This window comes from Clupea harengus, chromosome 21, assembly GCF_900700415.2.
Source record: "Clupea harengus chromosome 21, Ch_v2.0.2, whole genome shotgun sequence".
NCBI lineage: Eukaryota > Metazoa > Chordata > Actinopteri > Clupeiformes > Clupeidae > Clupea > Clupea harengus.
In genome coordinates this window covers 22,396,592-22,419,888 of record NC_045172.1, presented here as the reverse complement: position 1 = coordinate 22,419,888, position 23,297 = coordinate 22,396,592, and the positions used below count along the sequence as shown (strand labels likewise).

The 23,297-nt window shown below is 46.5% G+C and overlaps 3 protein-coding genes across 4 annotated transcripts in view; all 3 read right to left on the bottom strand.

The window, feature by feature from the left end:
• Window positions 1–12,860, bottom strand: part of LOC105905659 (major facilitator superfamily domain-containing protein 6-A-like) — a 13,162-nt gene extending 302 nt beyond the window's left edge. The window contains exons 1-6 of the mRNA XM_012833688.3: window positions 12,395–12,860; window positions 9,995–11,675; window positions 7,306–7,403; window positions 3,815–3,976; window positions 2,401–2,804; window positions 1–123 (exon numbers count right to left, since the gene is read on the bottom strand). The exon at window positions 1–123 is cut by the window's left edge and continues 302 nt beyond it. Of these exons, the coding sequence (XP_012689142.2) occupies window positions 1–123; window positions 2,401–2,804; window positions 3,815–3,976; window positions 7,306–7,403; window positions 9,995–11,673 (2,466 nt within the window). The 5' untranslated portion in view covers window positions 11,674–11,675; window positions 12,395–12,860. The remainder of the gene's footprint in view (window positions 124–2,400; window positions 2,805–3,814; window positions 3,977–7,305; window positions 7,404–9,994; window positions 11,676–12,394) is intronic.
• A 95-nt stretch (window positions 12,861–12,955) lies between these two features.
• LOC105905670 (inositol polyphosphate 1-phosphatase) lies at window positions 12,956–17,846 on the bottom strand. 2 transcript variants are annotated; one of them, XM_012833700.3, is made up of 6 exons: window positions 17,720–17,846; window positions 16,736–16,992; window positions 16,509–16,569; window positions 16,215–16,409; window positions 15,242–15,413; window positions 12,956–13,933 (listed from the first exon to the last, which is right to left on the bottom strand). In XM_012833700.3, exons 2-6 carry the CDS (start codon window positions 16,931–16,933, stop codon window positions 13,390–13,392), a joined length of 1,170 nt encoding a protein of 389 aa, XP_012689154.2. In that variant the 5' UTR covers window positions 16,934–16,992; window positions 17,720–17,846; the 3' UTR covers window positions 12,956–13,389. The 2 variants fall into 2 exon arrangements, with proteins under 2 accessions (XP_012689154.2, XP_031414356.1); XM_031558496.2 differs by having other exon boundaries at window positions 16,736–16,988.
• Window positions 17,847–20,737: 2,891 nt separating this feature from the next.
• LOC105905660 (trophoblast glycoprotein) lies at window positions 20,738–22,563 on the bottom strand. The gene has a single exon (XM_012833689.3). It carries the CDS (start codon window positions 22,411–22,413, stop codon window positions 21,361–21,363), a length of 1,053 nt encoding a protein of 350 aa, XP_012689143.2. The 5' UTR covers window positions 22,414–22,563; the 3' UTR covers window positions 20,738–21,360.
• Window positions 22,564–23,297: the final 734 nt, after the last annotated feature.

Sequence of the window (23,297 nt, the reverse complement as noted above, 5' to 3'; positions counted from 1 at the left end):
AGGTTCCTGGGGGACCCCTCTGGTTTCGGGGACCCCTCCCCTGGGCCCCGGGGGCCGCTGCTGCTGCTCCTGAGGGTTGGCTGGGTCGTCCTGCACAGTCTCCTCTGGGACCTCAAGTGTGTCCTGCAAAACAACAACAACACACACACACACACACACACACACACACACACACACACACACACACACACACACACACACACACACACACACACACACATTACTGAGTGTTGACTCTACACTACACAAGGATAACATAAGACCTGCTGTAAGGATAATATGGTATTATTTGGAACATTAGGAACACAGAAACAAGACACAACTCATGAGGTTACACACTGCACAAAACACACAGAAACAAGACACAACTCATGAGGTCACACACTGCACAAAACACACAAGGACAAGACACAACCCATGTAGTCACACACTGCACAAAACACACAAGGACAAGAGGGAATGCTATGGAATGGAGGTGGAAGTACCTGATGGGTGTCAAACAAACAAACAAACATCAACAAGAAATCATCTACAAACAAACCATCCAGCAATACTGATACTCAAGTTCACACACACTACACACACATACACACACACACTACACACACATCCCCACTAAACACACACCCACACACACACACTACACATGGATTGCACATGGGGAGGTGAGAGCAAATAGAAAATATGATGGCTTATCTTCGAGGATCTTATCATTAAGGATCTTTTCGTTAAGGATCTTATCATTAAGGATCTTTTCGTTAAGGATCTTTTCATTAAGGATCTTTTCGTTAAGGATCTTTTCGTTAAGGATCTTTTCATTAAGGATCTTTTCGTTAAGGATCTTTTCATTAAGGATCTTTTCATTAAGGATCAATATTACTTTTGATACTTAAATACTTCATGTGATGTAGACTGAGTAATTCACACGTGTGTAAACTTGATTAATTGATAGGGTATAAAAAGACCATGTGTTTGCAGGGTTGCGTTCCCTGTCCGCAAAGACTACATCAGTTTTGATCAAATTTTAACGTTAAACAGACTCTAAAGAACGAACGAAATGAAGAATAAAAGAACTAAATAAAGAAAGAAAGAAAGAATGAAACCAACCATGAAAGAATGACGTAATAGATCTATCAAATACCCTTGACTGTGGGTGTATGGTATCTCAAACCAGACACATGAATAAATAAATCACATAAATGATCACATTACTGACACCTAGTGGTTCAATAGCTTCATGTCCATTTTTTTCAGGGCAGTAAATAATGTCAGTGAAGAGATCCTTAATTAAAACCATTAAAGCAACAAACACTATAAGTACACATGACACACAACACACTGTTGTAACAGAAAGAAGCAAGAACGCTGGAAGTCAGATATGAAAAATCCAGTCTCACCTCTCTTCAGAGATCGTAAGGGAAGCATGGAAGGAAAGATGGCATTAGAACCTCAGCTCAATCAACACACAATCAAAGCAACTCTTGAAACACGAGACAGGTCGAGAGCATTCCATGTGTATGTGTTTGTGCATGGCATATCTATGCGGCCATGTATCGGTACCAACAGGCTTGTTGTGGCTTTAGGCTGTCTGGGTCTTTGGCAGATATCTAGTCTAGAGTATAAACACTGACTACAAGGACTCCTCTCAAACGGCTCTGGCCCTGATCTGCTGTACATCAGGCCAGTTCCTACAAAGTGATAACTCCGACACTACTTCTGTAAATGAGTCATCTTAAGTGTTTTTGACCCATTAACAAACCTAGTTTCTGAGTTAACTTAGGTGTTTTTGACTCATCCCTCCTTCTGTCCTGGTTTTCATTGTGTATTTCCACTTGTGTATTTTTCCCTTGCTTTTCTGTCCTTAAAGGTGTAGTACGTGACTCTAATCGATACACTTTTTTGTCAAATTCAGCTAACTCCTCCCCTAACTGACGTTCAGCATTTGTACCCAAAATAACTCCTGTGTTTGTATCCAGTCCTGGTTCTGTAAACATAGTGGCCTGGACCAAGCCATAAACAATCCCAGCCAATTAACACACGTGCTTCAGGATTAAGGAAGGGAGGCTGTTGAGTGCAAATATCAACAACCTTTGGCAAAACCGAATCGCAGACCACACCTTTAAGTTCTTTCCATTTCCTGCTCACCCTTTCTTTTTCACTCCCTCTCTCTCTCTCTCCCTCCCTCGCTCCCTCCCTCCCTCTCTCTCTCTCCCCCTCCCTCCCTCTCTCTCTGTCCCTCTCTCTCTCTCTCTCTCTCTCTCTCTCTCCTCCCTCCCTCCCTCTCTCTCTCGCTCTCTCTCTCCCTCCCTCCCTCCTCTCTCCCTCCTCTCTCTCTCTCTCTCTCTCCTCCCTCGCTCCCTCTCTCCCTCCCTCCCCCCCTCTCTCTCTCTCCTGCTGTACCTGCAGTGGCTGTGTCTCTGTTGGAGGGCTTCTCCTCGCCATGGCGACCATCTCCTGGATCTGGTAGATGGCGAAGGCGATGGTGACCAACGGGGACCCTGAGATCACCCAGGCGGGTTTGCTGACGTCCTCCTGCTCCTCCTGGTGCTTGGTCTTGCGTGGCGGCAGCCGGTGCTCGGGCTGCGGTGTCTCGGGGTCCGTTTTGTCCTGCGCCAGGTCGATGGTGGCGATGGGCACGGGGCTGGAGGGCACCGGAATGTTCTCGGCCAGCATGCGGTCCTTGCCCCCCGTGCCGAAGCCGCCGGCGCCGCGCTCGTTGCGGTCGATCAGGCACTGGATGAGGGCGAAGATGAGCAGGATGACCAGAGAGGTCATGCCCACGCCACGGAACGTCTCCGCCGCACCTGTCAATCACAGACACGGACACAGATCAGACACACAACAGAAATCACACACGGTACAGAAATCAGACATGTCACACGACAGGCACACAGATGTCAGACAATACAGACACACAACAGAACTCAGCAACCTCAGAGACAGAATCTACAGACAGGAGGACAGGAGACACAGTGAGCTCACACAAGAGACTCCACAGATTAGTCTAACAACAACATTAGTCTATTAATCATTGAGAACTATATGATCTTATCGCGGTTTTCTCTTTATGTGTAAACAGAGTGTGTTATCTTGTGTGTTCGGTACCGAGTGTCCACACTAAACAGTAAAACACATTACTCACACACTTAACAACATTTCCAGGATTGAGAGTGCCATGTGGATAATTGTAAGCTATATTAAAGTAACAGGTCAAGGGTGTGACTCAGAGTGCCATACTGTTGGAAAAATAATCAATATCCTGCTAAGATACATTAGATGACGGGGCAGGTTGTCTTTTTCTCACGGTACATCAGCGACAGCAATACCAGTACCAGCAATAACTCAGTCAGTCAGTTATCTGTCAAAGTCGTTTGCCTTGGCTTATTTCCCACAGCACAGCAGCAACAGTAACCCCAATGATAACATCAAGCTGATCTTCCAAAGTTATCATCCAACAATAACGAGTACTAATACCAGAATCAAAATCTAATATTCAAAAGTTAGTGGCCAATTCCCACAATGGAACAACAACAACCTCAACAACACCACACAACAGACAACAACAACACCACACGAACAGCAGACAACAACACCACACAACAACATCAGACAGCAACACCACACAACAACACCACCACACAACAGACAACAACAACACCACACAACAACAGACAGCAACCCCACACAACAACACCACACAACAACAACAACACCACACAACAAACGACAGCAGCAACAACACACAACACCACACAACAACATCAGACAACAATGAGATGACAGTGACTGATGGGATTTATGGGCGTCTCCTTACCGAAGTAGTTGACAAAGACTCCGCCCACCATGGCTCCGCAGCCCCGCCCCAGCCCCAGGTGGAGGCCCTGCAGGATGCCCTGGGCGGAGGTGCGGAGGGCGGGGGGCACCGCGGCGCTCAGGTAGGAGATGCACGCCGCCCACACTGCTGCATGGGTCACACCTGAGGGGGTGGGGGGGCAGGTGATGGGGGGGGGGCAGGTGAGACTCACACCAATACTGCCACACAGGGGTAGTTCAGAACAACATTTAAAGGAATAGTTCACCCAAATAATACTACTTCTGACTGATCTGCTCTATCTTTCAGGACAGGGGGTATTTAGGGCAGATTTAGAGGGGCAGTTCACCCTACACTAAGTTTAGTTTTTGGGGGCGCAAAACAGGAACTTTATTCAGTAGAGAGAGTTTCAGTACAGACCAGAGTTTTTTTTCCTCTATGCTATGGAATGGCGGTCAGTACCTCAGCTCAACTGACTGTGGTGCACTGACAGGCAAACCAACCGACATGCAAACATTTTTTCCACTTTTCAGACTTGTCAGTGTTGGGATACATGCATGCATGTATTTCTACTATACTATACTTTAACATGCATGTAAACATGCTCTCAGTCGATACGTTAGACTTCCCATCTGAAGCGAGGAGACCAAAGGCTGCTGGGACCAAGGGTCATCCTCAGATAAGGAATGGAGAACGAGCTATGGCATCATGTCTACATATCAGCATAGGTGCTTGACCTCTTATAGATTTCTGTTGCTTTAAAGGGCCGTGCATTCCTTGTATGCAGAGGTGGGTAATAACTCGTTACCTTTACTCCGTGTACATTCAGGGCATAACCCCACATTTGAACAGAATGTAATACATCTGACTAATAGGTGTCATAAATATCATCATGTGAAGTTACTTACTACTTGAGTTGTCATTTTATGAGACACATTTTTACTCAAGTCATTATTTTGATGGGTACTTACTTCTACTGGAGTCAATTTTATTACAAAAGTAACAAGACTTTTAGTTTAGTCATTATTATTACAAAAGTAACAAGACTTTTAGTTTATTCATTATTATTACAAAAGTAACAAGACTTTTAGTTTAGTCATTATTATTATAAAAGCAACAATACTTTCGCTGGACTACAGCTTTTGCTTACTCTACCCATCTCTGCTAGCACGAGGCTTACGTCAGCTGTTATCATTTTAGAAGTTAAATATGGAATGTCACAGTTCAGAACTCATGAAGCTGCCTCATCTCGCCTCAACATGGCGGAAATGATGCCCCATATCTCACCCCCACTGTGTGTGTGTGTGTGTGTGTGTGTGAGTGAGTGAGTGAGTGTGTGTTTGAGAGTGTGAGTGAGCGAGTGTGTGTTGGAGAGTGTGTGTGTGTGTGAGTAAGTGAGTGGGTGTGTGTTTGAGAGTGTGAGTGAGTGTGTGTTTGAGAGTGTGAGTGAGTGTGTGTTTGAGAGTGTGAGTGAGTGAGTGAGTGAGTGTGTGTGTGTGTGTTTGAGAGTGTGAGTGAGTGTGTCTGTGTTTGAGAGTGTGAGTGAGTGATATCTCCCCCCACTGTGTGTGTGTGTGTGTGTGTGTGTGTGTGTGTGTGTGAGTGAGTGTGTGACATCTCCCCCCACTGCTGTAACGAGACCTTAGTCCAGAGACCAAACCCAGGATTATGTCAAACACACACACTTCTCAAGACCTTAGCCCAGAGACCAAACCCAGGATTATGTCAAACACACACACTTCTCAAGTAACATTAGGGAATATAAACGCAGTTAGGGAAGCTGTGGTCAATCAGCAACGTATAAGAAACCAATAGTTGCCTTAAGTATCAATACACATCTCTGGACCTACATGCATAAACAATGATACACACCACTGAAAGGTGCAAACAAGAGCAAACCGTTAAAACTGTTATAATTCTCTCTCTCTCTCTCTCTCTCTAGCTCTCTCCATGGGTAACCACATCCTGAGCAGAAGTGAGGGTTGAGTCAGACAGAGAAAGAGAGATTAAAAATACGCTTGTGTGTGTGCTTGTGTGTGTGTGTGTGTGTGTGTGCGTGTGCTTGTGTGTGTGTGTGTGCGTGTGTGCGTGTGTGTGTGTGTGTGTGTTTGTGTGTGTGCTTGTGCGTGTGTGTGCGTGTGGGTGTGCTTGTGTGTATGTGTGTGTGTGTGTGCGTGTGTGTGTGTGCACGATCGTGCTGATGTGGACGCAGCACGCCTTCTGGCTGCTCTTCTGTGTCACAGACCTAAAGAAACACTCACTCTCAGACCTGTGAGAATGTGTGTGTGTGTGTCTATGAGTGAGTGAGGGTTTGTGTGAGTGAGTGTTTGAGTGTGTGTGTTTGAAAGTGTGTTTGAGAGAGTTTCTGTGTGTGTGTGTGTGAGTGAGTGAGTGTGTGTTTGAGAGTGTGTGTGAGTGACTGAGTGAGTGAGTGTGTGTGTGTTTGAGAGTGTGTGTGTGTGTGTGTGTGTGAGAGAATGTGAGTATGTGTGTATGTGTGTGTGTGTGTGTGTGTGTGTGTGTGTGTGTGTATGTATGAGAATATGTGTGTGTATGAGTATGTGTGTATGTGTGTGTGTGTGTGTGTGTGTGTGTGTGTGTGTGTGTGTGTGTGTATGTGTGTGTGAGTGTGTGTGTATGTGTGTAGAGTGGCATGTACAGCCTGTTCATCCTTCAGGCTAGAGGCGATCACACACACGGGTCAGGTCGGGAGGGAGGAGCTAGCTAGGTTCCCTCAGCACAGAGAGCCAATGGGATCAGTCTCTACTGGAGGATGTTTGAGTGATTTTAATCATCTGTTTGCTTCAAGGCGTGAGAAACAAAACCAGTTTGCCCGTATCCCCGCTGAAAGCCAGTGAACTAGACCTCACTGCGAGACCTACTCCACCCTCTCGGAAGCTTGTGTGTGTGTGTATGAGAGAGAGAGAGAGAGAGAGAGAGAGAGAGAGAGAGAGAGATAGAGATGGAGAGAGAGAGAGAGAGAGACAGAGAGAGGGAGAGTGTCCCACTGTTGATCTCACAGCTAGTCAGCTAGACCACCAGGCCTGTCCTATGACTAATCTATTTCAAGGGCACCAATCAAATAGAACTCAGACCTGTCCCGGAGCACTGGCCTGAGTGCTACATGTTTGCTCAGACCTCTCCAGGAGCACTGGACTGGGTGATACATGTTTGCTCAGACCTCTCCATGAGCACTGGCCTGTGTGCTACATGTTTGCTCTCTATCTCTGGCTGGTACTCTGGGACTCAAACTAGCACCTAGGCCCCTTGGCAACCTTTCACACTTTTACCACAGAGGCTCGAAATGCCACTTTGCCGGCTCTACCCCGGCTGCTCTTGGCGTTCGGCTGGGCAGAGGAAAAGGGTGTGAGATAAACCGGCGCTGAAAATAACTGTCCTGACACGAACTCGCCGAGGGAGGCACAATGGCCTCATTTCCGGCACTTCCTCAAGCGCGCGTGACCCCGGCGCCAGGTCACCAGGCTTCCTCATACCTTGCAGCACCTCCATGGGCAGCACGATCCAGGCGTTCTCCAGGTATGAGATGTACAGGTAGCGTGCCGTGTTGCAGGCCAGGCCGATGTACAGTACCCTGGGAAGGACAAACAGAACCATGGGTCAATCCTAATGTCAGACAGAGCAACACAAAAAAACAACAGATAGAAATAACAAATAGATTTCAGACAAAATCAAAGAGCTCATTCAATTATACTGCATCACTGATTGGAAGTCAAAACGCAACTCTGTGTGTTTGAACAATTCATTTAAATTCCATTCACTGGAAAAGAAAACATCGCATGACCCTGGTGTGTAGGTTTGTCAAGCTCCAGTGAAAAGCTAGCAGGATTGCGAAGCCGTAGAGTGTGTGTGTGTGTGTGTGTGTGCACAGCGTAGCTGGAGCATCTGATGTTGACAGCAGTCAAACACAAACACAGTGTGTCTGTCTAGAGCAGCCCAGCTGACTCATAGGACTCTCACACACACACACACACACACACACACACACACACACACACACACACACACACACACACACACACACACACACACACACACACACACACACACACACACACACACACACACACACACACACACACACACACACACACACACACACACACACACACACACACGTCTCTATTCCCCTCATGGGACACGAGAGAGAGAGGACGTCCCTATTCCTTCAGCTGGGCTCCAGACCCGGCCTGATGTCTCTGATGTCCCTGATGAGTGTGGAGAGTCTCTGATGTCCCTGATGAGTGTGGAGAGTCTCTGATGTCCCTGATGAGTGTGGAGAGTCTCTGATGTCCCTGATGAGTGTGGAGAGTCTCTGATGTCCCTGATGAGTGTGGAGAGTCTCTGATGTCCCTGATGAGTGTGGAGAGTCTCTGATGTCCCTGATGAGTGTGGAGTCTCTGAGAGGGCTTTGTGTCTGACACACAATAGCTACAAAAGCCACCAGTGCAGAGTCCAGCGCCCAGCGCTAACAGGGAACCCTGCCATCAGGGGAAATGGGCCACAGCCTGGTCTCATCAACAGCCAAACGACAAGCGACAGGCACAAGCACTCACACACACACACACAAGCATACATGCATACACACACACACACACACACACACACACACACACACACACACACACACACATACACACACACAAACAAACTCTAATCCTCACGGAAGTATGTTATTCTTTCTACTGAAGCCAGTTTCTGGCCTGCTTAAAGCGTGAAATACTGATCTGACAAATGATCTTGCGAGCTCCAAAGGCTGCTGGCTGACTTCGCTAAACCCTCCGGAACCCTCCGGAACCCTCTCCAGACCCGCCGTCATTGGCTGGAATGTGACCTTGCATAACTTAACAGGTGCAGCGGTATGTTACCGGAGCTGGCCTTCCAGAACTCAGGCATCCTAGCCTGCTGCCTCTGAGTCACCCATCACATGGCCTTCACCTAAAGCAGCACAGAGCTCCATTCGGTCCCTTAGCTGTGATATCTGGTTAACTTTAGGCAACATTACAGCAGTGGCTCCAAAGCCAAATATATTCCTTGTATTCAGAACAAAGAAGTTCAACCACAATAATACATGGCAATAATAAGTAATATGCCAGTCATATTTTGTATATTTTTATAAAACCAGTGCATATCAGCTCATGCCAGTCATATTTTGTATATTTTTTATAAAACCAGTGCGTATTATCCAATGCCAGTCATATGTGTGTATTTGTATAAAACCAGTGGCATAATGGGCCCAGTGGAGGTCCTGAGGTGCATTCATTAGTGAGGCGTTTCAGATGCTAGCGCTCTTAAGACAGTGTCACACGCCGCTAAGAGGCTAGTGAGATTAATGTAACCAAAATTTGGAAGGAAAATTGAATTGCTTCAATTATTGACAGCTTGCTGTAGACTAATGTCGAATTGAGAGCCAATGACAAGAGAGAATGTTTAGTTCATTTTCTACTGCAGAGATAGTAAGTCATTTGTATGATGGACGCAATAAATATGTTTATAGGCCTCACCAACCGCCAAACATACAAACTAGACTTCCAAACACTGTTAATGACTTTAGAATATATGAATCAAGTGCCTTGTTGTAATAATTATATTATATGCCTTTCTTTTAACGGGAACATGGCTTTTCTGTGTTCATGTGTAAATGTGTAACTTTGATTAACTGGCGCCACTGATTGTTTTCTCGACCCTGAGAAAATACAAGAAGCTCGGTCGAGAACCTTGTTTTGACTATGATGTTAAACACTTACGGCGTCAGCATTAGATAAATCTAAGTATATAAACCTTGTGGTTTATGAGTGAAATTGCTTCACTTTCAGCCTTGTGCTGGGAGTGAGCCCGATTGCAATTGCTGTTTGTCTAATAAATATACTTATATGCAGCTCCGGAGTCCTGAGGTAACTAGGGTGAATTTTCACCTAACAATGTGTGCATTTCCCTCATGTGATGCAGCGCACCGCCACAGTGAAGAAAGAATATTTTTCTCAACAACTTTTCCCTCCCTGAAGCTCCCACCGGTGACTCATGTTACATAATGTGTCCAGAAGGCAACAACCGTTTTAAATAAAAAATTTAAAAAGTGGTTTTCTAACCATCTAACCAAAAATATTTTTCTCTCTATATTTGTACTCAACTTCCTCTACCTGCACCTCACACGAAGCGTCTCACCTGATGTGTCCGATGAGCTCGATGAGCTTGTGGCTGGTGAAGTAGGCGGCGAGCTCGGAGATGTGGCTGAGGATGGAGCAGACTCCGAACAGGGTGGTGGTGCCCTTCAGGTCCTCCAGGTGCCAATACAAGAAGGTGAACACGAAGCCGTAGCCGAAGCCCATGAACCAGGCCACGAACAGCACCGTGCCGTACCGCACGCTACACAGCATCCGGATCAGGTCCGAGTAGTGGAACGTGGTTGGGGATGCCGAAGCCGCCTGCGGTGCATCCCCGTCGGCGGAATCGGGGACGTTGCGGGCGACCTGGGGCATCTCGACCTCAGTCGGCTGCTGGTCCTCCGGTCGATACTCCGGGCTGTTGAACTGAAACTGGGTCCCCACCAGGAAGGCCAAGCCCATGAGCACCCCGAACACGATGAAGGCGATGTTGTAGTTTTTATACTCCGGCTCCGTGCAGCCCACGCCCTCGATGGGGATGCTGATGTGCGTGTGGTCGATCCATATGCCCACGCACAGCATGGCCAGGCCCCAGCCCAGCGAGCCCCACATCCTTTGGAGCCCGTAGCGGTCGCGGTGGCGGCCCAGGTTCTGCAGGGTCACCGTGTCCACGATGGTGACGGCCGGCGCACTGAAGAACTCACCCACGATCACCACCAGCAGGATCGTTAGGAAGATGGCCTCCACCTGTTCTTGGTCGTAAATGATTATGGGCCTTGTGGGAGCTGGCGCGGTTGTTGTGATGGGGGTGGTGGTAGGGGCGGTCGTCGTCGTCGTCGTTATCGGAGCTGTGGTCATCGTGTCATTAAAGGCTGAAGGCGAGGCTGTGTCATTGTTGGGTGCAACGTCAGAGCTGTTTGCTGGTGTGCCGTCCACCGTTTCATCCAAACTGGTGAGGTTGGCGTCTCGTTTGATCCTGTGTGGGGCGCCATACTCAGTCTGAGAATCACTGAAACGATAAGGCCAGTCCTCCTCCAACAAATCCCGCCGTGACCTGGTGAGATTGCCTGAGCTAATGTTGCCTGGCGTGATGTTGCCTGGCGTGACGTTGCCTGGCGTGACGTTGCCTGGCGCAGGTGGTGCAGCCATCGTCGTGAGGTCCATCTCGTCGGTGGGGTTGCCGGGCACCGTGATGTTGGCCAGCGGGGGTGTGGTGGTCGTAACCAGCACCCCTGAGCAGGTCATGTGTGCCGGATGGGAGAAGCTGATGCCGCAGTTGAACACCAGCCAGCACAGGACGGAGAACAGCAGCACGGCCTTGCCCTGGCGGTAGCGGTCCGCCACGACCCCCCAGAAGGGGGCGCTGCAAAACTCGATGAAGTAGCGGATGCCCACCAGCAGCCCGCTGTGGCTTGGCGTCATGCCCAGCTGCTTGTAGTAGACGGGCAGGAGGGGGTGCAGCGAGCCGTAGGCGGCGTAGAAGAAGAAGTAGAAGATCTTAGAGACCAGGAGGCGCCGGTTGATCCTCAGGCACGTCCTCTCACAGCAGCCCAGGTCCAGGGACTGAGAGGGGGGAACAGTGGCAGGCGGCAGAGGGTCCGTGCCCACCTGTGGGGCGGGGGGTGGCGGATCCGGGTGCAGTTTAAGGGAAAGGGCGCCAAAATGTTCGGACAGTCCATGCTTCCTCTTCGGCTCCTCCTCATCATCAGTTAGTATAGCCACTCTGTCGTCAGAGGCCATGGCTGTGAAATGTGAGGGGAGGATAACAGAGTGTGTTATTGATGTTACGTCTATGTCTATGAAAATACTGAATGTACCTCATATTACATATTGTTTACATATTGTGTTTTTCACTATGATTTGGATTTAATAAAAAAAATGTGTTTTGAACCTCCTTTTGCCATTAACAACTTTACATTCAGCAGACGCTTTTATCCAACGCGACGTACAAGGAACAACTTAAAACTATTCAAACAGCAATTCAACATTCCCCCCATACTTGTTTCTTTGTCTGAAATGAATATGACACATAGGGAGGAGAGGGAAATAAGATGAACATGGAACGAGTTGTTGACGCAATTCACATTAAGGGACCAACTACGTAAGTGCGTCCAAGTATCTATAACCGCCCTGTATTTGCGGAAGTATACTAACCTATAAGGGCGTCAGCTTGTAAATGAATATCATAGTTTAATGTCAAAGTAGTTAAACATTAAAATACAATACACCAGTCTGTCGACGTTCAGTTATAAATACGACCCAAGTTCAGCTGTTGTGCTCCTAAAAGAACCAAACGGTTGACGTTAATCAGTAGTCAAGCGAGTAACAGCCAATAGACAATAACGATTTCAACTTGTCCTAGAGATGAGAGAAAGCGTCTATCAAGTGACCATCAGAATCACTCCAACCCGCCCCTCACCTAATTACTAAAAGTAAATAATATTAACTGTATTATGCCCACCTGCTATCTTCGAAGAGGAAGTTTCCGAGTCGATGCAAGTTCTTTAGCTTCAATTCGCCGGCAGGTGGGAAACTCGATGCGTTGCAGAGGAGCCATCAGCAATGGAGGTAGGAAGTTAAAAGAACCATCACTTTTCGCGTCAATATGGATGTATCCCGGATTGGAGCCATGTTTTCAACAACTCAACAATTTCTCCACCAAAAAAAAATCTATCTCAGTCCACTGACGTGTTCGTGAGAGCCGGGGTACTTCATTCTTACCTGTTCTACGCAGTCTCAACAAACCCTTCCCCTCCCCACCTTCAAAGGCGGAGTTTGGAGTCTTCCTTTCCAATCAGTAACGCCCTCGAAATCGCCTTTCCTGTTTTCTACGCGGACATTCTTATAGAGAATTTGACTTTCATGATTTGCCAACATTACAATCGCAAATGCAAACCGGCAGCTCAGTGTCAGCAGTTTGTGCGTGGGGTCAGCTGCCCCACGTGCTTTTGGAAGTCAAATGAAATTCCAGACGTTGAGTTGGAAATTAAGCCTTATTTGATAAAGAGGAACCCAGTCACAATTTTAAATTTTGCAATCCCGTTTAATCTGGATTGTGCATCATGTAAACATTATTTGCAGTGAGGACCGCAAATACAACAGTTCTCTCGCAAGTAGCTTAATACAAAAAAAATACAGTCAAGTACAGTATTTCACATAGGAGAGAGTATTGCCAGTGTGGAATCTTGAATACAGCTGTTGTGTAATAACATTACACTAATCTTAAATACCACATCTTAAATAAAGTTGTGCTGAGAGTGCATATCCAGTTGCAATACATTCAGTAAAACATACAAATAAATGCATGACACCTCAAGCATAATTATAAAAAGACACAAAAAGATAAAACAGCATATGGAACACTTTTTGCTAACACTGAATCATAAATTAACGCCATGGTTAAATAAAAAACCTCCATATTGCACTGATACCCTTCATCTCCTATTAAAAGTAACACTATAACTCAATCGTTGTGAGAAGCTGTAGGACTGCTTCCAGGTCGGCCTTTGACCTGTAGGCAATCAGGCCACCTCTGTTGGCCCACTTCTCCGTCCCCGAGGCCTCGGCGACGGGCGTATTGTAGAGCAGCTCAGGCCTCTCGTTTGGCCTCCCCGCCTGCTTGCGTTTCAGGCACTCCTTCAGGTCGGCCATGTCCCCGCCCAGCGAGCGGAGGATGGCGTGGGGGCCGCAGCTGTCCCACTTGTAGGTGGAGTCCTCCGTGAAGACGTAGACGTCCACCAGGCCCAGGATCACACACAGGGCCTTGTAGCCGGCGCCCGACGCGTAATACACACCCCTCTCACAGCAGTCCTGGAACAGGGCCCGAACACGCTTCACCTCGCGTGTGCTCAGCACGGCCGAGAGCTTGGCCGCCCGCACCTCCGGGTTGGGGTCTACCGGGTTTTGGGAGTCCCCTCTGGAGAGAGGCTCTGTTGTGGACGAAAGGGAGTTCACACTGAGAGGTCCAGCAGAGATTCCCCAGAAGAACCGGCCGCGCCACCTGAGCATGGTTGAAAGGAGATCGAGTACGTGAACATATGCCACACCATTAACAGTGACTCAGCAGTATTTTAACTGAAACAATATGCACCATTAATGACTAAGTGACGAGTCAGTTCATGGAAGTAGTACTAAAAGGTTTCATTCAGTTACGTGTAGAGAATGGTCTTCCAGCTCTCACAAAAATATGTCTCTGTGTACCCTTATTACATTTACATTTACATTTAGTCATTTAGCAGACGCTTTTGTCCAAAGCGACGTACAAGGGAGAGAACAGTCAAGCTAAGAGCAATAAAAAAAGCATGGTGTAACAATAAATACTACTTTACATGAGAATTAGAAAAACAACAACCTAGAAAAGAGGAAAAAGAAGTGCAGGAATGTAACTGCTGAAGTGCAAGTTAAGCGCTAGTCAGGTGCCAGTTAGGAGGGGAGGTGCTCTCTGAAGAGTTGGGTCTTCAAAAGCTTCTTGAAGGTAGAGAGGGACGCCCCTGCTCTGGTAGTACTAGGCAGTTCGTTCCACCAACGTGGAACTATAAATGAAAATAGTCTGGATTGCCGTGCTTGCACGGACGGCAGTGCCAAACGACGCTCACTAGACGAGCGCAGCGTCCTTATACTCGAGTTTCTTTCTGTTCATATTAACATCAGGAGTTCTTACTGGGGATTTCTGATGAGCATCACAGATGGTTTGTTACCCTGAGTTGTCTTATGATCTTTATTATGACTGTTTGTTCTTGACGACATGGAAGAGGAAAAGTACTGGGCCTGAGATTTATGTTGGGATTCTTTGTGAATGCCTAGCTGAATATGCCCTCTGTAACAGGTTTTAAATGAAAGCACTCTGATCGACTGCTGAATGTAAAACTGTGACTTTTAAACAAGTGTAACCTGGGAAGTCAGTGGTGCACTGCAAAAATTGAAATCTTAATCAAGGCAATATATGCTTATTTTTTGTCTGACAAGATATTTCTTCTTACCAGTCTTTTCTTATGTTAGAGCATTTCACTTGTTTCAAGCGTTTCAGTCCTTAATTATCTTAATAAGATATTATAACTTGTTACTGAGATTCTATTACTGGTTCTGACCACTGACAAGTACAAAACTGCTTTGTCAAAGTCAGAATCAAGACAAATGTGCTTGTTTTTAGTCTGGCCACACTAGTTTTAAAATATATTTGGGTTATTTAAAAAAAAAATCTTGGTAAGTCACATTTTCCTGTTCTGTTGGCAGATAATACATGCCACATTTCATTTTCTTGTTTTTGAAAGCTGATTTTTTGCAGTGTGTATAGTTTGTTCAAAATCACCTTTTACTGTCATCCATCACTGCAAATGGCTGGTTGATGACCCCCATCACTGGCTCTCCTGTCTGCAGGTCATAAACCCCGATGAGCACGGTCACACACTGCAGGCCTCGGCTGTAGATGCTGTCCTCGGGCACACAGTTGCTCATTCCTTTGATGTACTGGAACGTGGAGTCTATGAAACACAATAGCATACTAGTAGGCCTCCTCACAATAGCACTGACATGTCTTCAGTAGGCTTCATGACTCCATCCTTTCCATTACACAAAACAGCATGAAATAAGACCTCCATCCAACAGCACACACACACACACACACACACACACACACACACACACACACACACACACACACACACACACACACACACACACACACACACACACACACACACACACACACACACACACACACACACACACACACACACCTTGAGTACAAATTTTCCAATGCAGTGTGCTTCCCATTATTTTTTTCCTGGATCTGCTATTTGCCAACATCGTACCTTACTTGTCTGAGGCTTTTGATGAAAGCATCTGCCAGGGGCACATTGAGATAGAACAGCATAAAGGTCAACCCTCCGCACGGCCGTCTTGAGGATCTACCCACACGCCCAGGGGCCCTATAGGATCTACCCACACGCCCATGGGCCCTGTAGGTACCTATAGGATCTACCCACACGCCCAGGGGCCCTATAGGATCTACCCACACGCCCTGTAGTTACCTATAGGATCTACCCACACGCCCACACTCCCTGTAGTTACCTATAGGATCTCCCCACGCGCCCTGTAGTTACCTATAGGATCTCCCCACACGCCCACACTCCCTGTAGTTACCTATCGGATCTACCCACACGCCCATGGGCCCTATAGGATCTACCCACACGCCCAGGGGCCCTATAGTTACCTATAGGATCTACCCACACGCCAATGGGCCCTATAGGATCTACCCACATGCCCAGGGGCGCTGTAGTTACCTATAGGATCTACCCACACGCCCAGGTCGTGGATGGGGATGTGGATGGACCCGGTGTGCAGGTTTGGGATGATGATGTCCTGGTGTGCTGCAGACGCTAGCGCCTCAGCGGCCTGCATGTTTCCATCCAGGACCTTGCTGAGGAGCCTGGCAGTGTCCTCCTCCCGCTCGCACACCACTACCTGAATCCGCTCTCCTGAAGGGAACAGAATACCCGATGTTTGAGTTGGATAAATACGTTGGTTTTTTTACCCTCATAATGGACATAAAAGGGGGTGGTGGGGCGAGTGATTACCTAATCCATTCATGAATTCATTTGTTTCTTCACCAAATATGTTGTTTTCAAGACCTGGGAACTGAAAAATATAGAAGACAATTTAGAATATGTGGGGTTAGGTTCAAACAGCATGAGTAAAATGTGGAAGATTAAATCACATTGGTGCATAAAATAACAATAATAATATTTTTGTATTATTATTCTATATGGTCATTACTATTAACATATTCACATAACAGGTTTACCCTTTTTCCTATGTCATGTTTGATGACTTCTTGGACAAGGACGTCTGCGAGAGTTTTGAAGTCGGCTGAAACCTTTCTGTTGTCGTTCTTCTTCTCCTCTATAAGCAAGCTGAAGAGGGTCTCCTCCTGGCGACAAGACCGGGCGATGTTGGCGGCCTTCTCCGAGGCCTGAACCAGAGCCACCATCAGCTCGGACATCACTCAACAGGTAAGGAGGGGATGGAAGCAGGGGAATAAACACGGGAACCTGAAGCTGTCTGCCGAATCAGCGAGAACATATATTGACCGTGTAAATGAGGGTCGATGTACTTTTTGTGTTGTCATAAAGGAAGAGGGATATTCTTCTTGTGGTTGCATGAGACTCCATGGGCTGGTGCTCAAAACAATAACGTCATCACTATGTAGCTACACTATGCATCACTATCAAGTCATGTTTTGTAGGTTTTGTGGACATGTTCTTCAACTAACTAATGATCAATCATGTTAGATGAGATTCGATTCATATCGTTTATCATGGCACGCATTATTATGCTCATAGCGAGTATAAACTAAGAGTATACACTAAACTAAGCGGATGATTTGACCTTTGTTACTAAGACAGTCTGGCCACTGCAATGTTTTCTGAAGCTAGTAACTTTCACGCGTTATAGCAAAGGTTTTTCCTTCTATAAAAGGGCCATGCCCACGCAAGGCGTACATGCCCGGCGACATATACACCCTTAACCACATAGCTAGATAACTTACGCAACAAAGTTAAAAATAGTTTCATAGATTTCAAATATCTAGCTTGCTGGCTACATATCGCTAGCTATGTCACCGGTAGCTAAGGTTAAACCAATTAATGGAAGCTAGCGTGAAGCGTGGAAGCTAGCAGCTGCCAAGACTGGCTTAACGTTAGCTCACTAGCTAAATTAATGCTTCGGAGTGTGCAGAGGGGTTGTTATGCAGCAGCCATGAGAATGCCCACTTGCAGGATATACTCACGCTATGTTTTCAACGTGGATGACCAAGGGGCTGCATAGCTGTCCTCAGTTTCAATCAAACCACGTTAACTTTCAAGAGCGAATGAAATGCTGGCGGAAGTAGCGTCATAACCAAGTGCCTTTGTTTTCATTCAGACTCTCTCACTCATGTCTATGCTCATACTGACGTGTACCTCTTCCACGCCCCTTTCTCTCTTTTTGGTGTTCTGATGATAAGGACATGGCAGCCTTCAGGACAGTGGTTCCAAAATGTTCTGGTCATGGGAGTTGGGACCCAAAATGTCCCATGGTCATTAACTTGCAAGTGGAATTTAATAGACTTCAAACCATGAAATAAACATCAAAATATAAATATAAACATTGGGGCCTTTTTTTTCATCCCTGCAGTCATAGGACATTAACTGAATCAGTTATATTTTAAATCAACCGAATGCAACACTTTTCTACTATTAAAGCATGTTTTTTTTATGAGCAACTACATTTGGTATCATCTTCAAATACATTTTTTATGGAAAATGGTCATGTGAAGGACAGATAACAGGGGTGCAAACTCGTCACCTTTCGGCGAAATTCGCCGTTTTTGATCCAAAATAGGTCATTTGTGTGATTCGTGTAGATCTGCAATAAAACATATTTTTAGTGGGGGGGGGGGGGGGGGGGTCCTCCAAGTAATCTGCGAACACAAGCTGTCATGAATATTTTTTTCAAGCTTGTTCGTTTGGCCAACTCTATGTCACCATGACAGGCACGCTTTTTATTTCGGGTCTTCTGCCTCGATGCTGTAATAGACAGGTGTATTACAAGACATGTCTTTCGGGTGAAAGCGTTGGTTTCGAGCGGCCTTTTTAATATGGCATTTACGGTAACGTGTGACGTTGGTACGCTGCAAGAACGTTATACTATCTAACGTAGGCTAACGTGCTAATGTCAGACAGTTGGCTGACAGACGCCTCGCAAATCACATCAACTATTTTTGCTGGTTACAGTAACGGTGTTATCGGATAGTACAGTGTCTTTTTCTCGGTAACTTTAAAAAAATCTAAGCGTGAAAACGCCGGAAAATGTACATTTACTTAAAATACATGGCCGTCAGCCGAGTTTGGTCCGGAGTTTAGCTGCTAAAGTTATCTTCTGTCCTGTCGTTTGAAGCAAACCTTTTAGCTCTGGCATTGGTCTCCCATTATGTATTTATCTGTCACTTCACTGGATTGGAAGTCCATTTTCCAGGCTATCGCACGCCCCCTTCATTGAGGCAGAGGTTAGGTTTGCCTCCCCTATGTGCTTTTCACTGTGTGAGGGATTACACAATCTGAGATGAGGCGCAGCTCGTCACTGCCTCACCTCGCGAGTCGCCTCTCTGTTTGAACAGGACATGGTCAAATTCAGCGATTTTGATTATAAAAATGATCGGAATCATACAATTTTTTTTATTTAAAGCAAAGATCAGTAGATACATATTAATATTTATTTTATCATTATTTGTTTTTTACTTTTCATGATGACTTTTACTTTTCATGAGGTATGTGTATGACCCGTTTTCTACTGCCGGGCGCTTCACTGCAACTGAACAAACTTACCACTCTCCTATTTCAGTTTGGTTTCAGAATGAGAGAATTTTAGGAGGAGGATGCCATTACTGTGGCTCAACTAGGAGTCAGGTGCAAATGGGCCTTGTCCTGACAAGCTAGACTCAAAGAGTATTGTAAAGGGAAAAGAATATGTGTTCCCACTCTCACAGTTTTTCAAGAACACAGAGAAGCTAGGCCATGCCTGATGCAGCCTCTGTTGATTTTCTGTTTCTATAGTTGGCCCTTTTTTTTGCTTAATACCTGATGGAGATCTGTGACGTAATGTGCTTTGGTGAAGTAGACTGGAGTGGGTGGTCGGGAGGGTATTGGGGTGGGTGGTTGGGTTGGCCTGTGCCCGTGCAACATTCAACACAGGAATGTTTATGATGAAACTGTTACCAGAGCACAAAATTGTTTACAACAAAGTTATTCATAGATCTAGCCTCATCATTTTGTTGTCAAAGTGCACCAGATTGATGCATTGAACTTTAAAATGTGCAAAATGTTCTTATATATAAAATATATTCCCCCGGGGAGCATGCCCCGGACCCTCCTAGGGGGTTCGCATCGTTGTCACCTTTTTCATCCCTGATGAGTTTGCACCCCTGGATAAACACACCTGTTATTCCCACTAGCCGCCCAGGCTGTGCGCTATGCAGTTGTTCTGTGGTTAAGGTCAGAACACCCCAGCAAAAGAAAGAGAAGCCTTCACAGCATGACATCACCAACAATATCACCACAAAACGTCAGTTACCATGTGTGCAAACTTTAATCAGTGTCAACTGGGCCTTTTAATGGTGTTTGCAATGTCGCATGTTTTAAGGGTAAGGTAGGTTTAAAAAAATAAAAATGTACCCACACTCTCGAGTTATCTGGGGACTATTTGCTACACCTTTTGCCCAACTTAATGATTCAAACTTCACGTTATTTTCTCAGTCAAATCAGCCCGTTATAGAGACACACATGTAGGCTATGTTGGGTTCTTTGCCACGCATAACGCAAAACATAAAATCACACGCTAACCACACATTTCAAGAAATTACCCAGCAATATAACTACAATAATTAGCTAAACGTTCTACTTTTGTAATTATGAATTATATGGTGTCATTTTGCTGTTTATTATGAGAGCATTATGTTTTTACACCCAGGGACAGGAATTGAGCGTGTAGAAACAGAAACTGGGGGCTGAAAAAGAATGTTTTTGCAAATAAAGCTATTATCACTAGTGTACACAACCCCACCCCACCCCGCCCCAGTTGAGAAACACTATAGTCTGTGTACTTTTTTCAGAAGAGTTTTATGACAGAGAGGCTGGAAACATTTATGACATGGCAAACATAGAAATGAAGTAAAGAATTAAAAATATATTTATTCAGGAATAATAGGATATATTTTACATTACAATATATTGCAACATGAATCTAGCTGCCTAAATGCATTCATATTTAGGCCATGGATAATTATGATAATTTGTGAAGTCATTAATGCTCCAACGGTTCCATTTCCAGAATTGCACATGATCCTTAAGTGCTGAAGTATTAACAGATTGCAGCAATATGCAGGCTTCAATCTTTTGGCGGTTCATCCTGTGGAACTGAATGATGCGTAGTTTCAGTTTATTAACTATTCTCATAACAGTGTGTCATAACTTTTCATCAATCTTCAACATCAGTCACTAGGCTTCACTTTCTACAGTGGGTGGAAAAGAAATTACATTCTAAATTAAATTATCTAAATAAATGATTGCATTTTATCATCAAGGGCTTCTAATGGCCTTGTATTATGTGATCTAAAATGTCTGATCAAAGTTTAAGTTTCGACCCCTAATGCACATAGTTCAAAAAGCCTATAGGGGGAACAGGTACACTGAAGACACTCTGCTAAGACTAGTCACCGTAGTTCAGAAGTGACTGTTCGCCAGAGAGTCTCTTAACGTGTACTCTAACCTTTAACTTTTAACGTGTACTTTAACCTTTGTACTGACGAAAGGCCATGGCAGTGTTCATGTTAGCTCTTGGGGTCGCTGGGTAGGTGAGAGTTCAAAGCTGTGGTTCAAAGGTCACATAGTAGGACTAGTCATAGGACAGCTCACTAGCCCCATCCGTCCAGTGCTTCTCCTTTTTCCGTCTCCTCCTCTGTGCCATGACGAGAGCCGCCACCACGGTGATCACCACGGCGACCGTGATGATGAGGACCGTGACCATCTCGGCGATGCAGAGCTCGGCGTCGACCTCCGTCAGCCCGTAGCCCTGCAGCTCAGGAGGCTCTGTGCACCTCAGGTTGTGGTAGTCGTCCAGGAAGAGGCGTCGGATGCTGTGCAGCTTCCGAAACACTCTCTGTAGGTCGCAGTCGCAGTGCCAGGGGTTGTTCTCTAAGAGGATGTGCGTGCTGTAGGTGTGCAGACTCAGGAAGGTCTTGAAGTGGATGCTGGTCAGCTGATTGCAGGCCAGGTTGAGCAGCGCCAGGCTGGTCAGAGGCGTGAGCGCGCCGATCTCTATGAGGCTGATGTTATTGCGCTGCAGGTGCAGCACCTCCAGGGACTTGAGCGTGGTGAAGACGCCGTTGTCGAGCGACCAGATGCGGTTGCTGTCCAGGTAGAGCCGCCTCAGCGTGCCCATGCAGCCGAACGCTCTCACCTGCACCAGGTGGATGGCGTTGTGGCTGAGGTTGAGCCGCAGCAGGCCGTCCAGGTGCTGGAAGCTGTGGGTGTCCAGCGAGACCAGCCTGTTCTCCGACAGCAGCAGCTCCTTCAGGCAGCCCATGCCCAGCGTGAAGCCCTCGCCCAGGGCGGCGATGCGGTTGCGGCTCAGGTCCAGCTTCAGCAGGCCCTCGAGAGGCGAGAAGGCTCCGTCGGCGACGCTGCTGATGTTGTTGTCGTTCAGGAACAGAGTCTTGAGGCGCCGCGTGGTCTGGAAGGCTCTTCTAGGGATGTGGGTCAGCTGGTTCTGAGAGAGGTCCAGGTGCTCGGTGTAGGGGGGTAGCTGACTGGGCAGGAGGCGGAGGAAGGCTTGGGAACAGTTGGCGGTCCTGAGCTCTTCCTGACAGTTGCAGTCTGTGGCGCAGTGGTGCAGGAAGGATTTGTTGTGGGCCTCTACTAACAGAGGGATCACCCACAAGAGGCGCATTTTGGCTCTCCAAGGCTGACACCTGTCAAGGGAAAGATTTCATTGAAGTCTATCAGTTAGTTTTGGACAATTGCTATAACCGTACTATAACCATAGCTATAGTTGGGAGAAGCAGAAATTTCAATAATGATAACCCCTATTGTTAAATTACGGCCCATATTAATATTCTGACACAGGGACAATGAGTTTTAATACACAGAACGCAGCCAACCAAAATCCTGCTTTTATACAGGCAGCATCTCACATCACCACCGGATTGAAAAAGCACAATTTAAAATGTTATCATCTGGTTAGACTCAAACAAAAAGAGGTGAAAAAGATCCATCCTTACCTGTGTGTGGTGTGCAGCGGGACTGTGGAGTTCAACCGGTGTTAATGTCTGTCAGCGGAGCGTCGGCAGCAGCTGGAGAGCGTCTGTGCCGGGCCGTGGCGCTAGCGGCGAGGCGCTATTGTGAGCGGGCTAGCTGCTGACAGGTGGAGAGAAAAGAGAGAGACAGGGCACATCAATAATTCACAGTGCTGTGCTGACTGTAGGGAGCTGGCCAGAGGATGCTGAAGGGTTTCAGGAGATTGCCTGCAAATTGAAACCCCCACACAGAGAGAGAGGGGAGTCTGGGAGGATGAGGAGGGGATGCAGCTTGCTGGGGTCCAGTGCCAGAACGTGTAGGAAAGCCAAGTGGCATTTGCTTCTTTTGTCCACATCGAAGAAGAGAAAAACGGAAGAAAGCGGATAACAGAATTGAATGGGAGGGCAGGAGCCGTATTTTTGCATTTCTTTCCCCGTGTGATCTGTCACGGTGTGAAGTTAGAAGCACCCAGAGCTGGGTTTTTAGAAGAGTAAATTATTCTTTTATCCGCAGAAGCAAAGAAAAACGTGGAACCTT

Coding starts and splice junctions, on each gene's coding strand:
- LOC105905670 (XM_012833700.3), bottom strand. CDS start 16,933: ATGTCCGAGCTGATGGTGGCTCTGGTTCAGGCCTCGGAGAAGGCCGCC. Junction 16,570..16,735: donor AACATGACATAGGAAAAAGG/GTAAACCTGTTA, acceptor TATATTTTTCAG/TTCCCAGGTCTTGAAAACAA. Junction 13,934..15,241: donor GTGATGGATGACAGTAAAAG/GTGATTTTGAAC, acceptor AACCATGCTCAG/GTGGCGCGGCCGGTTCTTCT.
- LOC105905660 (XM_012833689.3), bottom strand. CDS start 22,413: ATGCGCCTCTTGTGGGTGATCCCTCTGTTAGTAGAGGCCCACAACAAA.